A 17,684-nucleotide genomic window follows, 5' to 3' on the forward strand; every position below is an offset into this window, starting at 1 on the left:
ACACAATACATAAACACAAAATGCACACATGTACAATATACACACAATATATACACACACACTGTGAGGATGATGATGATATGTGTGTGTGTGTGTGTGTGTGTGTGTGTAGTGTTAGGGCTGGTTCTGAGTGAGACTGATTCTCTTTCCTGTCTAACAGGAAGTGGAGCTTTTCCTCTTCCTCCTGCCTTTATCAGTCCATTAGTGTAACAATCTCGCCTCACTGCTCAGAGACCTCAACACTTACACACTGAAAACACACACTCACACTCACATACACACACTCACACACTCACACACACACTCAGCACTCTCTCACACACACACAAACACACACATTCATACACTCACACAGACACACTGAACACAGACACACACTCACACACACACACTCAGCACTTTCTCTCTCTCACACACACACTCACACACACACACACTCAGCACTCTCTCTCTCACACACACACACACTCACACACACACACACACTCAGCACTTTCTCTCTCTCACACACACACACACACACACACACACACACACTATACACAACATACTCTAAAACACACTCTGATACACTAATACACACACAAACACACTAATAGTAAGAATGAGCCTTTATGTGTCCAGAGGTTTTAGATAGGATTTAGATCTGGACTCTGATTGGACCATTCCCAAACGCTGATCTTCTCCTTCGGAACACGCTCCTCTGTGCACTCGAGTTTGTGCTGGAAGGTGATATTTTTGTAACACACGCCAGAACAGGATGGTGTTTCCGAACCGTGCTTCACCGTGGTACATCTAACACTTTGGGAATTCTTTTGTACCCCTCTGCTGGTGGAATCCTTTCCACAGTGAGATCCCCTACATGCTTTGTTGAGGCTTTGACTTCAGAAGGAACTCCTCCAGAAACAGCTGGTCTTTATCTGGCGTTCATCAGAATCACGTCATCGATGAGAGCTATAGGATAATTACTTTTTTCAATACGAGTTTGAATGTGATTGGTTCATTCTGAGTACAGTCGCACGGCCCATTATAAAAGGGTGTGTATACTTATGCAACCAGGTTATTGATGATGTTTTCTAAAACGTTTGTATCTGTACTGTCTCTGAGCGAACGGAGAGATCACACACAGGAACACTGAGGAACTGAACACGGTGTGTCTGTGGAACAGTGTGTACCGCTTTAATCTTTAATCTAACCTGATCAGCAGAACCGCTGTGTGTGTGTGTGTGTGTGTGTGAGTGTGTGTGTGTGTGTGTGAGTGTGTGTGTGTGTGTGTGTGTGTTCACAGACATGAGCATGTGCAAGAAGTTTCTCTCTGTCTCACTTAATTCAGTTTATATCCGATGAGCTTTATCTGCATGACCGTATCTATAATTCAACAGGACATTTCCTCGTTATAATAAGACATGATTTATTAGCTTCCTCAGTGGGTTTTACAGTGTGACCACACACACACACACACACACACACACACACACACACAGTATTGTTACTTCTCTTTATCCCACACTGCTGCTGAGTTCTGGATTGTGATTGGTCAGAAGGTGCTGATGAATTCTCTATCATCGCACATCGCAGGTTTATATCAACGCGCTCGTTCTAAAACGTTAACATTTCCATAGTAACAGCTCGTTCACAGGGACGTGTACAGTGGATGCTCCACATAGATGTTGATTTAAAAAAAGGTCAAAAAAAGGTCAATATGGTGCAGTTTTCTGTAAAAAAAAAAAAAAAAAACCCTCTTGTGTAACGTGTATGGAAGGAGTCTCCAGTGCCAGCGCTGTGTAACAGTCAGAGGTGAAGCCGTAACGTTACATTTTTTTTCTCTTATTAACTGATAAGAGAGAGTAAAGAGAGAGGCTGCTGAGGGAACGAGTGTGTATAACAGGAACAGGAATGCAGAAATAAACAATGACTTCACGCAGTGATGATTACTTGAATTCTATGAAATACTGCGTGTGAAGGTGTGTGCAGAGGCCAGTGGAGATCAGTGGAGTAACAGGAACACTCACCTGGAGGAGTCGATGAAGTAAATGACGAGCGCTCCGATACTGAGGATGAACACCAGCACCACCTGAGGAGGAGAACCTCACACTTAGAACAGCATTCTCGTTAGCACGCCCCTGATCAGGGTATAACGGAGGAGTTCCTCAGATCCTCAGGCTGTGCAGACTGCAGTGTGGTTCCTGCTCTAACACACTCTGACACCTGTGTGTGTTAATGAGCTGAGTCAGGTGTCAGAGCAGGAAACACCACGGGGAACTGAAGGAGCTGCACTCACTAACACTGATCTAATGAAATAAAATCATCGTATTTACTACAATTATTTCCTTTTTTCGTAATATTGTTTCATGTTAATCCAAACAGGGCTGAATGTGGAGGACGACAAACTCCCCGCAACCACAAGCAAATACGTCCTCCCAAATATCTCCTGTGTGCTCCCAGTCCAGTCCGTTTCTCTACTTATAATACTCAGCATCAAGTGCAGAAAAACACTCATCCATGTAGTTCATTATTTTACTGTCTTTCACTGATCTGAACACTGATCTGATCTGATCTGATCTGTGTGTGTGTGTGTGTGGCGTTTTCTAACATATACACTGCTCATTATAGAACACTACAGAATTTCCTGAACTGAAATAGATGTCTTTTTGCATGGTTCTAAAGCAGATGTAAAGTTGTAGCATTTCAAAATCTGGTTACTCCACTTCCTACAGCTACCCACCAGGCTCCGCCCCCTCTTCTCCCTGCAGCTACCCACCAGGCTCCGCCCCCTCTTCTCCCTGCAGCTACCCACCAGGCTCCGCCCCCTCTACTTTCCGCAGCTACCCGCCAGGCTCCACCCCCTCTACTTTCCGCAGCTACCCACCAGGCTCCGCCCCCTCTTCTCACTGCAGCTACCCACCAGGCTCCACCCCCTCTACTTTCCGCAGCTACCCAACAGGCTCCGCCCCCTCTTCTCCCTGCAGCTACCCACCATACTCCAACCCTTCTACTTCCAGCAGCTATGGCCCCGCCTCCTTTACTCCCTTGAGCCATCGACATGGCCCTGCCCCTTAATGTGTGTGTGTGTGTATACAACTTGTATAGTAAGGTAAGCATCATGAGAATGTGCTATATGTTAGTGAGGTATTAATAATTAAAGTTGAGGTGAAGATGTTTTGCATGTGTATGTCTGAATGAAGCACAGCTGCTTAGATGATGCAACAGTGTAGAGTTTAATGTCTTTAGGAACAGTCTGTGTGTGTGTGTGTGTGTGTGCGCGCTGTAGAGGGATTGGCGGCGAGCGTATTAAAGTTAATCTCCACACACAGGAGGGATGAGAATGTTTAATCTCTCTCTCGCTCTGGTTTTATCTGCCCTCCCTCTCCATCTCTTTATCCCTCTCTATCCCCACATCTCTATCATTCCTTATTTAGCATGATTACATCTCTGTTATCCCTCTTTTTATTGCTCTCGGCCTGTCTCTCTGTTTCTTCCTGCCCCTGCATTCACACAGCAGGGATTATTCAGACTACACTCTGGTCATTAGTAGCCTTTCATTACTCCAGTATACTGACGGTTGCCGTGGTTTCCCTACAAGCACCTAGCTAGAGCAACAGTCATCTGTACACGCAAATCAGTAGCCTGAGCTAAACTTCAGTACCGCACACAACACTTTAATCAGGAGAAATGATCAGTCACAGCTGATTTGAAACGGTCCAGCGGTTATGTGTGTACCTGGACCTTGTAGAGAACGATCCATATGCATGTTCTTGGGTTCAGTCAGAAAAGGACTGCAATTTTATATCTGGGTTTTTAAAAATATAAAAAATGTAAGTTATAAATGTCGTTTTAAATGACTTCGCTTCTGCTAACTGTCACGATTTAGAGGCTGAGACGAATGCGACTGCAGATAAAGGTTTAATAATAACACAACAAACACAAAAGAAGATATAAACACGTGGCAAAAACACTAAGGCGAGAAATAAATATGACACAAGGACCAGAACAGAAACAACAGCAAAGTGAGAGAAGTAAAGCAAGACAAAAGTGCAGTGCAAACTGTGGCTATATATATATATACACACACACACACACACACACACAGACACACACACACATGTATATATATATATATATATATATATATATATATATATAAAGTGCTTGTTAACTAGAATGTGATTCAGGTGCAGGTGGTCATGTGACCGTGAGGTTAAAGTGTTTCCCGGTTGCGCTCGTATTGGGAGCAGCTGAAAAAAGTCGCTGTCATTATACAGTACGATAGCGGCCTCTAGAGGAGAAATAAAAACTATCACTGGCTAATTTTGTCGTGTTATTTGAAGTGTTTTTTGATTCATTGTGGATGTTATTCTGAGTGTTAGTATTTGGTTCTGTTTGGATGTATAACTTTTATTTACTTTAATATTTATTAATAGTTAATGTATATTAATATTTATATATTTGATTTCATATAGTTTGTTTCCCTGAGTTTGTATTTATACTAGCTGACTAGCTCACCAGAAATGATCACATTGCATTAGTTTCCGTCTAAACATGACCTGAGTCCACCGTTAGTCACCACATCGTTTCAATTACATTCTGCTCATCTTTAGTGTCAGCCAGTCCCGCCCGCTTGACTCCGCCCTCCCGTCGGTGTGTATGTTGGTACTCTCAGACCTGGCTCTAGTCCAACGGATGCAAACCCAAAATCCGGTGTTTAAGTAACGTTTTAAGTGCCAGAAATAAGACACCCCCAAATGCAGAAGAGAACATTTTGGGAATTGTGGACAAAGCATAACAGAGGAGATTAGACAGAGCAGGACTTGAAAGATTAGGCAAGGCTGAGCAGGACAGATCAGACAAGAACATATAGCTGAAATTAGATTACGAGAAAAGACAGGGCTACAAAGATTAGATAAGAAAAGGCAGCACAGGATGCAATAAATAAATCACTGCAGGGAAGATCACACAAGGCATGAAAGATCAGATAAGAAAGGACAGCTAAGATCATACAAGTTAAGGCAGAACTTATCACACAGAGGGCAAGAGAGAATAAACAAAGAAATGCAGGAAAAATATCAGACAAAGAAAGGAGAGAAAAGATCAGACAGGACAGGAAAGATTTGACAAGCATTAGATTCAAGAGAGTGAAACAAAGCTGGAAGAGATCAGACAAGACAAATGAACAGAGACAGCTCCGGGGAGATCAGACAAAGCATCACAGACCTTATAGAAATAGAGAAGGTAGAGAAGATCAGGAAAGATCAGACATGAGTGCAGAAGAGAGAGGAAGTACAGCTGTATAGAAGAGATCCGATAAGTATGGGCAGGTAAGATCAGACAAGGCAAGGCAATGCTGATCATATACAGAATCTGAAAAGCTCAGGAAAGACAGGAGAAGAGAAAATTAAAAAAAATGTCAGAAAGTATCAGACAAGAAAGGGCAGAAAAGATGAGACATGACAGAACATGACATCAGTCAACATTAGACAGGCCAGATCAGACAAGACATAAATTGGACAAGAAATACATTGAAAAGCATTAGAAAAGGATGAAAAGGCAAGAGGAAAAAAACGGAAGATATACAACTAAATAGAGTATATTAGATCAGATCAGATAAGATCAGATCAGACAAAGGAAGACAAAGATGATCACAAAAGCGAACCTGAAAAGATCAGAAATGTACAGACTAGAGGGAATAAATTTAAGGCTGGAAGACAGACAAGAAAAGTCATGACAGATCAATCAAGATCAGACAAGACAGAACAGGAAAGATTCGACAAACAAGCACAGGTACGAGAGATCAGACAAGACAGCATACGTAAAATAGAATGAGGCAGTGCAGGAGAGATTAGACAAGGATATGTAACTATAGAAGGTAATTCGGATAGATCAGACATGAGTGTGGAAGAAAGAACATACGGCGGTATAGAGGAGATCAGACAGGGAGAATAAAAAAACACTGCACACACGTTCCCCATGATCACGAGCTTACAGCCATAAAAATCATCAAAATATGACACTGAGCACTTCGTTCTTAAACTAGTCCTCCTGTAAATCTGCCTGTGACCGTGTCTGGGGTTCAAACCTGATCTACAAATAAGACTGAACTGAACTGAGACGCCGCGATCGGGAACGTCAGCACTTCCCCCAGGTGCTGGTGAATTATTAACACGTTATGTACGCCTTAAATTACACCGTCATTACACTTAGCATCGATGCTAGCACAACATACTGAACATCCTACAGCAACAGAAACGTCAACACATCAACGTCACATGTGCAAGTTCACGCGAAAGCTCCTCATGAACTCACTACGCCGACAACAGTGCGAGGGAGCGAAGCGGATCAGACTGAGAAGGACAGGAGAGATCAGATAAGGGTTATTTAATGCAGCTGATGATGTGGTCTCCTCAGTGAGGAACGGTATCTACATTACACAATGGCCCCTCGTGCACTCCTTTTATTGCAGCAGCTCCAAACATGTATAATACATGAGCAAGGCCGATTATTTTCCATGATGCCAAATGGCATTGTTCCTCCATCTCAGTGAGAAAACTCCGGCATGCATTTTTAATCTCGGGCCATCAGAAATTAAAATAATAAAACCTCTCGGTGCCGTAACGAGCAGGCGACGGCTTTGTGGATCAAAACAATCATTCCAAGACTACATCAACACGTACATTTCTCTGTCTGAGTGTTGATCTGTTTATCTTTCCATCTATTATCTGATTAATGCAAGGTCATGATCTTTTTTTAATGGTTGTTTCCATGGCAGCAAGGAACACTCGATATTCCCTTTCGGGCATCAGGAGACACGACTACATTCACATAAATCCACGAGGAACGCTCAAGTAGGCAGAAAATATGAACTAATGCCCGGAATCGATATGAATAAAGTTTTGTTTCAGTATCCAGTTTGATGTTTGGAAAGATTATGAACCCTATGAACCCAGATGTTGGTTCTGTCATAGAGCTTTCTGTTCGATGTGAAGTTCTCAGTCCAACTGTTTTGTCTTTACACCTCCAGACCTCAGAGGAACCAAAAATATGGATGTCAGAAAAGCTGGTGAGAGGATGAAGGGCAGACTGAATAAAGAAGGAGATGTGCCAGATGTGCATTAAGTGATGATGACACCAGTGTGTTTCAGTCTCTCCATGACTGTTGGACTGGTGCTCGCTCTTCTGACAGACGGATAGATTATTACGGTTGGGGTTTGGTTAAGAATGCTCAGTGATAAGCTGTGGATTTTTTGGAGCACTGTGTGGTCCACTGATCCACTTTAATGTTCACATTATAAGCTTCTTAGCAGGATTTCGATTGAATTGTTTGGATTGAATCTGTCTATATTGATGGCGCATAGTCATAACTGCAAGTAACCATGAAATATCTGTCTTTAATGTGAACGCACCTTCCCCCAAAACGTCCTGCACGAGCACATCGAGTTCTGGGGTGAAGTAAATCGCCGTGTTCCCGGTCATTCCGCTGAATATCGTCACAGCCGTCCTCCGTTGTTGTTTTGCTGCGCTGCAGACTTTACATGGTGATGACGACAGTGATACGCACATGTGAGTTGAAGTGGGTTGGGACAAAGCCTCAGAAGTTGTGGCAGTGTTCTTGGAGGACTTGATCCCACAGTGGATTGTGAGCAGGACAAAGTGGAGTATGTGACAGACTGAACTGTTTTACTATAACAGCGGATTAACAGAGAGCTTTCGTTCCAACGCATCTGCACCGGCTCTGAAGATGTCAGTGGCTCCAGTCTCCCTGTTTCTCTGTCTTTCTCTCATCATAGCTCTCATTTTCCTTTCTATCCCTTCACCTTTCCCCTCTGTCCATCTCCAGTGAATGAGAGAAAATGAGACAACAAGAGAGAGAGTGATCAATACACATCATAAGGTAAGGAGCTCACTCTAGTGCTGCACAGTAAGATACCATTTCAGGGGTCAAGGGTCAGAGATCAACTTCATCTCATCATATCAGCTCACACAGCTCAACACTCACAAAAAACAGAGCCGTGTGGACCAGACACACTCGTGCTTTCACGGCACTGATTTCCACCATAAACAATGACACCCCGAGTAATGATACTTAGAAAAGAGACTGAGTAATGAGACCCAGACCAAGACCCCAAATACTAAGCCCCAGACAGAGACCCTGAGTAATTAAGTCAGTGTCTTCAAGTCTAAGTGACCCAGCTTTCCTGTTTGTCATAGAGTTTAGTTATGCCCCGTCCAGATACATGAATTTTAGAGAAGACATGTATTTATAGTTTCTGCTACGAAGTCTTAAACTTTCAAAATGTTCAAAGTGGCAATTATCATTATTATTATTATTATTATTATTATTATCATTATTAATAATAATAATAAACATTTTGCTGGCTAGCCGAAGCACTCAGACTAGTGCTACCACCAGACAATCAATATTCAATCACAACAAAACAAATAAACAAACAGTGGATACAGCATTACTGAAAGGAGTGTCAGGATGAGCATGATGAAATGACACGACTCATGAGTTTCTGCCATGTGAAATAATGTTCACGTCTTCATTAAGCTCGTTAATCACCGGTGTGAAACTCTGTACATATCTAACACACGTTCCTTTTATCCTCCACTAACGACCTCATCATCATCAAGAGAACAACCCAGTGACAGACTCTAAAGTGTCTTAGTGTAATAATAAACACTAAACACTACACTGTCTAAGCACTTCACACAAACTGGCATCAAATACTGTCACTCATAATCACAGTTCCTTCAGCAAAGTATACCAGGTTATGACAAACATCTGCCTGTCTCACACATACCACATCACGACAAGCTAACAGCTGTCTCACACATACCACGTTATGACAAACTCCCATCAAACTGCATTAAGAAAAAGTTCCATATATCTCCTGTGCCCTGTGCCCCATCACATGGAGAGACTGCCTGCATTATCACGTAGTTAACAGACTTCCTTCCGAAGCACTTAGTCATTCCTTTTATGAATTAGCATGGTAGATAAGTTTAAACAAACCTCTCCCGAGCAACTGTGAACTGCACAAACAGACTAACACGCTTAGTGTAAAAGCCTCCGAGATGCCTTCACACAGTACATGTTTAAAGTTAAATGAAAGCATGTAAGACCACTAAGTCACCTTTTAGTGAAAGGGTTTTATTACAGATTGAGAGATTAGAAGTGAACTGCTGAAAAATGGAGATCGGAGGCAGTTATTTATTTATGGAAGCATTTATCCTTTACCTGTGTGTATTTACACAACAATACAGCAATAGTTATGATCAATAACGTCCCCTGGAGGCTGACCATGCAGGACAGGAGCTGATAACAGGATGCTTTACAGCTGAAAAAGCTCCTCACTGGGCAGCGGCTACATGTAACCACTGGGCCCTGATGACACTGCCAGTGGCCACCAAACTTTCTGAACCCGTGTCCTCGTCAATTTCAGACCCCATCAAATTCGCCGCATTGGTTCAGAACAAGGAACCTACTTCCTAGTTCAGAAGAAGGATGGTGGTTTCTGTCCATTTCTAGATGTGAGAGAACTGAACTATCAGACGCCATGCAGCGACGAGGTTGGTTCCGTGTAGCGCGCGTCTTCATGTTCTCAACACTCTGACACACAAATGAGGTTTGCCTTCCTCTAGTCCCCTCTTTAGTACCACAGATGTTCCTGACATCACATGCAGGAGGCATAAGTGTACGTCTGTATTTGGACGACCCCACCACCAGCGAGCAGGCCGTCCAGAAGAGGTCCATCCTCCTTGCAGTCTGGGGAGCTGAGCAGGTCACACTGTTCGTATGCATGAAGTTACATTTAGAGAGCGTTATCCATTCGGCGGGTCGCTACGTGCAGTACCACGTCCTGCAGAGGATGCGTAGATGTTAACTACAGCTTTAGTCAGCTGTCTTCTTGGAAATCCTGGCCTGCTGGAATGAGAGAAGGTCACGAGATATACCTCTATTGAGTAAACCGGATAGTGGTGTCCCATCGGAGAAAGACTGCAGAGTCACTACGGACACCTCCCTGACCGGCTAGTGAGCAGTGTGCTACCACAGCGAGGCATGTGGAGCCACAGTCTGAGAGCAGAACACATCAAACAGCTGGAAGTGAGGGCAGTCTACCTAGGCCTCAAATTTTTTATACTAGACAACGTCATGTTCTGTGCCCTTTGGACAACATCATGATGGTCAGATACCTGAGCAAATACCTGAGCATGAGCTCAGACAGCACTCTCCACCTTGCAGGTATCCGGTGTTCATTGAAGCAAGTTACACATGTAACTAGTCTTAACCTACAAAGTGAGAAGGATTAAGATAAAGCAATTCTAAACTAGTAAATTATTGTTTAAAATGTTAACGCGTTCTCTAAGTATTTATGCATTTGTGGCGGCGGAGGCGGGGTCGAGCGTCAGCTGTGGATGGAGAAGAGGCGGGTCGAACCAGCAGGTAAAGCTCTGTTTATTTAGCTCGAGTTGCTTGGTGTCTCTTTTTGTGCTTTCAGTTGCTTCCCGTAACCCATAAGCGAGAGCGAGACAGAGTGTGAGACCGCCTGGCAGAGCTTGAGAGACACGTCCACACACGCACACACACGCACACACGCACACACACCCACACACACGTACACACACGTACACACGGCAACAAGCATCGACTTGAACCTGATGGAGCGAAAGCTGCACGTGATTTCTGTTGAGTTTTGAAAGTGCTCAAATTCTACCTGTCTGTCTCTCAGGTCTTCCTCCACACAATCTCTCTCTCTCTCTCACACACACACACACACACACACACACACACACCCCCTCTCACACTCTCACAGCAGGTTCAGTAGCGTTCTTTACATGTTTAAGCATTCTTTTATGTAGCATTCATGAAGATGTAAAAACTTATATTTCATGTACAAGATGCTAAACGAATTCAAATTCTTATTTCTTTGGACACATGGCTTGTTTATGTAATCAGCTGAACGATTTCCTGGCTTGTTCTGAGAAAAACAGGCTGTCATCTGGTTCTGGTCCTCATGTATGAGTCAGGTGGGAAAATGGAGCTGGCTGATTGGAAACGTGGCTGAAGCAGGGCTAAACATCATTAGCTGCTTATTTCCTAAAGTAAGAGTTTATTAGTTGGTGAAATTACACATTTTCTTGCGTGCAACTCCGTCAGAGTCTCTCGGTTTGAATACTTCTCAAATAAAATGTGCGGAAATAAGAAAATATGTGCGGTGTACCACCATCCTCACACCTGGAATCAACTTTCCCAGAGAAATCTAGAACGATATCCTAATAACATTAATATGGTATTTAGAAATCAGATCAAATGAAATGTGTGGATCGTTACTGTACAGGGAAAACAGCAGTGCGCGTTTGTTAGGTATTTTATTAAAAAAATGTAATATAGAAATATCTTTAAAATAAATAACTATTCAGCTATCTGCTAATAGGGAAGAGCATATTTACTGAAACGCCCCCCCTGTCCACGGCAATGGACATGTTTGTGTTGGACAGATATATATATATATATATATAAAGAAATAATGATCATGAATATTAAATACGCAGCAGAATGTGTAGTGAATATCAGCTAAATCCAGATCGACTAACCCACGTGCACTGAAGCCTCCTTTGAAATAGGACTTCGTTTAAGAATACAAAAAAAGGCAAGTATGTGAATTCTGGCCCCTCACACGGGTAACCGCATACACGCCTCTTACTTATCATTCAATACTTTATTTATTTATTTATTTTTATTAAAGCTGCAAAGCATCCATCACGTTTGGTCTCTCCCTTTCCTTATATGGTCACGGTTTCCTGTTCCCATGGAATTTCACTGTGCTCCTGTTTCTCAATAAGCCTCATTAGTACACCTTTATTGTTCTCACTGCGTGTGTGTGTGTGTGTGTGTGTGTGTGCTTACTATTCCATCAAGCCTGAACTCAAATGTTTAATCATCAAACCCTCTGCTGTGATCCTCCAGCATGGACGGGGGATTTATGGGCGTGACTGCGCTGTTAAAACACGTCCGGACTGATCATTAAAATTACCATAAACTTTTTTTTTTGCAGTTTTTGAACATTTTTGGCTGCAAATCTCAGGTGGCATCTGTAATAACTATATACTTGTGCAATAACAGTTCATTAATTTCACATTAATGAACTCAAAGCATTCTCCATGTACCGTGACAGAACGCGAGGACGCCGCGTCGAAGCAGCTCTCACACGGGAAAATGGAGTCTTTGGTCAAACCTCCCGAGGTATTCCGTGACAACTTTCCAGCTGCATCTGTTTAAAACACAAGACTTCATCTGACCAGCCCAATTTCCATCTCCTGAACGGTATCACAGGCCGAACGAATCAGATACGCAGGAAACACACTGTAAATACCGATGAATATTCATTAGCGTGAATAAACAGGCATGCTTGTGAATTAAACTGTACGTGTTGTCCGGACTTTACGGCTGTTTACACTGGATTTATTCGCCCTAACGTGTCAGTTATTAAGATTGTACTAGCATTTGAGCGACATTGTTTACATAATGTAGTAACAGTGTTTAGGACTGACAGCCAATCAGAGCTGGAGTTCATTAATATAGATGACACTAAACGGATTTAGGACACTGGAGAGGAAAATACAGCTCAGTCTGCTGTTCTTAATTAATGATTAATGAATGTAATTAATGGTGCACATGCACACTGCTTCACCCCGTACGCTCCGGTCTTCTGGTTGAGCTTCTCGTGGTGAGCAGGACGGGCTTCAGGGCGCACTGAGAAAGTCCTCGTGCCCGAGACACATTTCCTGTCTACCAGCTCAGACGCTGGCGGAATATTCTACACACGCACTCACAGAGTGATTCGCTGCGCTGTAGTTAAGCAAAGATCAGCAAATAAATAAATAAATAAATAACACAGCTTGATATGTAAGGTCTCATTAGGAACAGTCACTGAGGAACCTTAAAACACTACATGGTTGAGGAGAGTAACAATTTACAGACGCTAGTCATAACTCCTACAGTGTAGTAGCCTGTTAAGTAGCTAGCTAACACCTTGCATGCTAATTCGCAATTTAGCATCTAGCATATGAGATTATTGCCCTTAACATTATTATTTCCAGCTCCATGTTCCAGATAATAACCTCATTTCATGACACACGTTTGAACACCAACCATGTTAAACCAACTCACTGCTCACAGTGCAGTATGGGTAATACACATAAAATAACCACTGTCAAAAAAGATTCTGTTTAAATGCCCATGTCCTGTTTACTTCCTGTTCTAGCTCCACCCCCGATTCATCAGCGTCACCTGTGTGCACTTGTGACCTTATAACCTTTTTAGTTTATAATGTGTCTTGCATGTTACCGCTGTAATTTTAAGCTGCGTCCCATTGCTGTTTGTAGTGTCCTAGTTTCCGTGGTAACCCTGTTTCCTTGTTTCCCCACTTCCTCATCCTAGTTTCCTTCTTCTCAGTCTCTAGTCTGTTTGTTTGTGATGTGGTTATTGATTAGCCTGTGCTATCTGTGTATGGTTATTTTATATGGTGGTCTCCATAACATTGGTCTGGTCACCAAACAAGATGGCTTCCAAACAAGACGGTGTCCATATAAGACAGCCTCCAAACGTGAAGACATCCAAACGTGACAGCCTTGAAGCAAGATGGCGTCGAAACGAGACATTAATCAAACATGACGGCCTTCAAAACAGAATGGTGTCCAAACAAGACGGTGTCAAATCAAGAAGTCTCTAAACAAGAAAACCTCCAAACAAGATGGTCTCCAAACAAGATGGTCTCCAAACAAGATGGTCTCCAAACACGATGGTCTCCAAACAAGATGGTCTCCAAACACGATGGTCTCCAAACAAGATGGTCCCCAAACACGATGGTCTCCAAACAAGATGGTCCCCAAACAAGATGGTCTCCAAACACGAAGGTCTCCAAACAAGATGGTCCCCAAACACGATGGTCTCCAAACAAGATGGTCCCCAAACAAGATGGTCTCCAAACACGAAGGTCTCCAAACCGATCGTTGTTTTTTTTCTCTTATCACAGAAGCTGTATTTTGGTGGGAAATTAATTGCCTGAATTTTAATTGACTTCGTGTCGGACTTTAAAAGGAAACAAATGCAGCAGTTGTTTGTGTATGTGACTCTCTGGTTATTTATTCCAATGATATTTTAATAACACCACTAATTAACCAGCTCACAGCAGTGTTCAACATTACACACACACACACACACACACACACACACACACACACACGTCTGCTGTGCTACATGAAGCTGCTGTTACCATGGCTACAGACTAGGTCAGTCAAACATACTATAATGCTCAAGGTTTCTGCACACACACACACACGCACACACACACGCACACACACACACACACACCCACGCACACACACACCAGTGATGAGCTTCATTCATCGTCCAGCAGCTGCAGCTGAGTCATGGCGTGCTTACATCACACACACCCACACACTCATGCATGCACACGTGTGCACTTACGCACATGTTCGCACACACACACACACACACACACACAGGTATGTATGATGGCTTTTATTAATATTATGATTAATTATTAATATTATAAATCATGGCTCATATTAATCTGTATGATGGTTTGTGGATCATATGATGACTCAGTGTGTGCGTGCGTGTGTGTGTGTGTGTGTGTGTGTGTGTGTGTGTGTGTCTGGGCATTTGTCTGGCTCTTAACTCTGACACGTTACTGAACAGCCTGGAAGCCATAGCAACCACTTCAGCCAGCGGCTAATGCTAACACTGTTTACTGCACATGCTCAGTGGGACTAAAGGCGCTACTACACGCCAGTATCCCATTATACATCTCACACACTCACACACACTCACACACACTCACACACACTCAAATGTGTAGTTACTCTTTGCAAATGACTCATCATCTTAAAAGTATAAGAAACTAAAATGAAAAGATAAACACATATTTCTAGCATTAATGTAAAAGTTACATGTAGAAATATTCGTCCTCTGACTCAACATGCTCCAACACCATTTTTTATTTAACACACAGACGATACCTACGGTATCCTCCTAGGGTATAACATCCTACCTAGTGCACTAGATGTAGTGCACACCATTTCATGTTCACCATCATGAACAGAACATAGCACAGTATTTACCTGAGTAAGAGTAAACCGTCATTTTTAATGTAATTAAAAAGTTCTTTATCGCAGCCTTTCACAGTGTGTTCATCACTACACCCCTAACCGTGACCACGATATAAACACCCCTAACCGCCATAACCATATAAACACCTATAACTGGGATTAGAAATGCCAATGACAACTTCCTGAAGAAACAGAACTGAGGTGTAAGGTAGAGGTCAGAGGTCATATGTAGAGACTCACCAGCACGCGTCCGGTGAGTGTCTGTGCGGAGATCATGACCCCGGCCCAGTCCTTCACCGAGGTCATCCAGCCCACCTCGCTGACCACCGTAATGTCCTTCTTCTCCACACTGCTGACCCGCTGAACATCCTGCACACACACACACACACACACACACAAAAGCAGACAATTACGCTGAGAGTACATTACACAATTCAAATTACATACTTTTTTTTTTTGAGTGCACAACAACCTCCAGGTCAGTGACTAATCACCGTCCGATGGCCTGACATTTCCCAGTGTGTCTGAATTGACGGGTAATAAATCTTGCAGCGTGTGTGTATGTGTGTGTGTGTGTGTGTTTGAGACAAACAGACAATGAGAGTGAAAGGACGTTGTCTGGGAAATAAACAGGGTCGAGCAGAAGGACAATGATATAGCAAAGTCAGTATGTTATTCAGTGTGTATGAGAAATGGAGGGAAGGGCGGGCTAGAAAGAAAAGGGTGGGGTTATAAAGAAAAGGGTGGGGTTAGAAAGGTCAGGGCGGGGTTAGAAAGGTTTTCTACAGGTTAATTACAGTCTCCTGTATATTTCCCACTGAGCCTGAGGTGTGTAGACACACACAGAGCAAAAAGGTTGGAGGAAGAGACTCTAGGCACAGACACACACACACACACACACACACATAAATATAACACACACATGAAGTAAAGGGCAGAAGGTGTTAGTGTTAAATGTCAGACATTTCTAATGAACCACACAAGTGACTTGGCTTTAATTAATGAAGACAAGCAGCACTTTTACACCAATTACACACACACACACACCCACACACACACCCACACACACACACACACACACACTGTATTAGAACGAGCGCATTAATATAAACCTGCACTACTGTCAGAGCTGCTGTTATAGAGAATTAATCAACACCTTCTGACCAATCAGGATCCAGAACTCGGGAGCTCTGTGGAAAGCAGACAGAATTAGAGTAGCTTTTAAATTTAAAAATATAACATTAGTGTGATTTATACATCACTGTTTAAAAGTTCACTCGTGTCTTAAAATAGAAAAGTCACACAAGGCTAGAGTACATCTGTGAAATAAACACAACAAAACAGAATAATGATGGATGATTATGTCCCTCCTCCTCCTCCTCCTCCTCCTCCTCCTCTGTATTGAGTACATATTCGACGTGACAGGTGATGAGAGATAGAGATGGAGGAGGGCATGATGGGAAATTACAGGAACACACATCACTACAAAGCACATTAATCAACATTACAGCCTCCACATTTACAGAGACGCTGAGAGAGACACATAGACCAAGACAGGTTGACAGACAGACAGAGAGACAGACAGAGAGACAGATAGGTAGACAGATAAACAGACACACAGAGAGACCAAGAGACAGACAGATATACAGCCAGACACACAGACAGTTATATAAACAGACAGACATATGAACAGACAGGTAGAGAAACAGACAGACAGACAGAAGGATAGGCAAAGTAACAGACAAGATAGGTAGAAAAATAAACAAGCACAGAGAGACAGACAGACCAAGAATCAGACAGACACAGAGAGAGAGACAGGTAGACAAAGACAGACAAACAAACAGAAAGACAGACAAGTAGACACAGGCAGACAGACAGGTAGGTAGACACAGACAGACAGACAGAGAAAAATATAGTCACAGATTGCGGTATGAATAACAGCACAACACAAACACACACAATATTTATTACACTACACACACACACACACACACACACACACACACACACACACAGAAGTGGGTGTATAGTGGTTGTGTCAGTACTATTGGTAAAAAACAATTGATGTGATGGTGCTGTGTGTGTATGTGTGTGTGTGTGTGTGTGTGTGTGTGTGTGTGTGTGTAATTGGCATCACAGCACTGGCCTCTTTACCATAATGAACACTGAGAATAAATATTTAATGTACAAGATGGTAAAGTTCAGAAACGTGATGGCCGAGACTGCTGCAGATCTGTAATTAAAGAGTGTGTGAGGATGAGGTGGTGAATCAGAGATGTACAGTGTGTCATTAATCTCCTCGCATCTCCTACACATAACCCATAACCCCCCCACACACACACACACACACACTCACACACACACACTCACCTCACACACACACTCAATTATACCACATAAATCTATTATCATCACTCATCCACCTCATTCTGTTACAGTCTGTTCCTTCAGAGTGACACACACACACACGCACACGCTGTCACAAACCCTACAGCACACTCTGTCTACTCTCTGGACATGGAATATCGGCCATTTCACAGTGTCCTAAACCC

General features: G+C 42.8%; 1 protein-coding gene across 2 annotated transcripts in view; it reads right to left on the reverse strand.

The window, feature by feature from the left end:
• The window catches only part of LOC128616844 (calcium-activated potassium channel subunit alpha-1-like), an 84,804-nt gene that overhangs the window by 48,139 nt on the left and 18,981 nt on the right, over positions 1-17,684 (reverse strand). For both annotated transcript variants that reach the window (XM_053639681.1, XM_053639682.1), the window contains exons 2-3: positions 15,373-15,501; positions 2,013-2,074 (exon numbers count right to left, since the gene is read on the reverse strand). In XM_053639681.1, coding sequence (XP_053495656.1) covers positions 2,013-2,074; positions 15,373-15,501 — 191 coding nt within the window. The remainder of the gene's footprint in view (positions 1-2,012; positions 2,075-15,372; positions 15,502-17,684) is intronic.

The sequence above is a fragment of the Ictalurus furcatus genome, chromosome 13 (genome assembly GCF_023375685.1).
Source record: "Ictalurus furcatus strain D&B chromosome 13, Billie_1.0, whole genome shotgun sequence".
NCBI classification, from domain to species: Eukaryota; Metazoa; Chordata; class Actinopteri; order Siluriformes; family Ictaluridae; genus Ictalurus; species Ictalurus furcatus.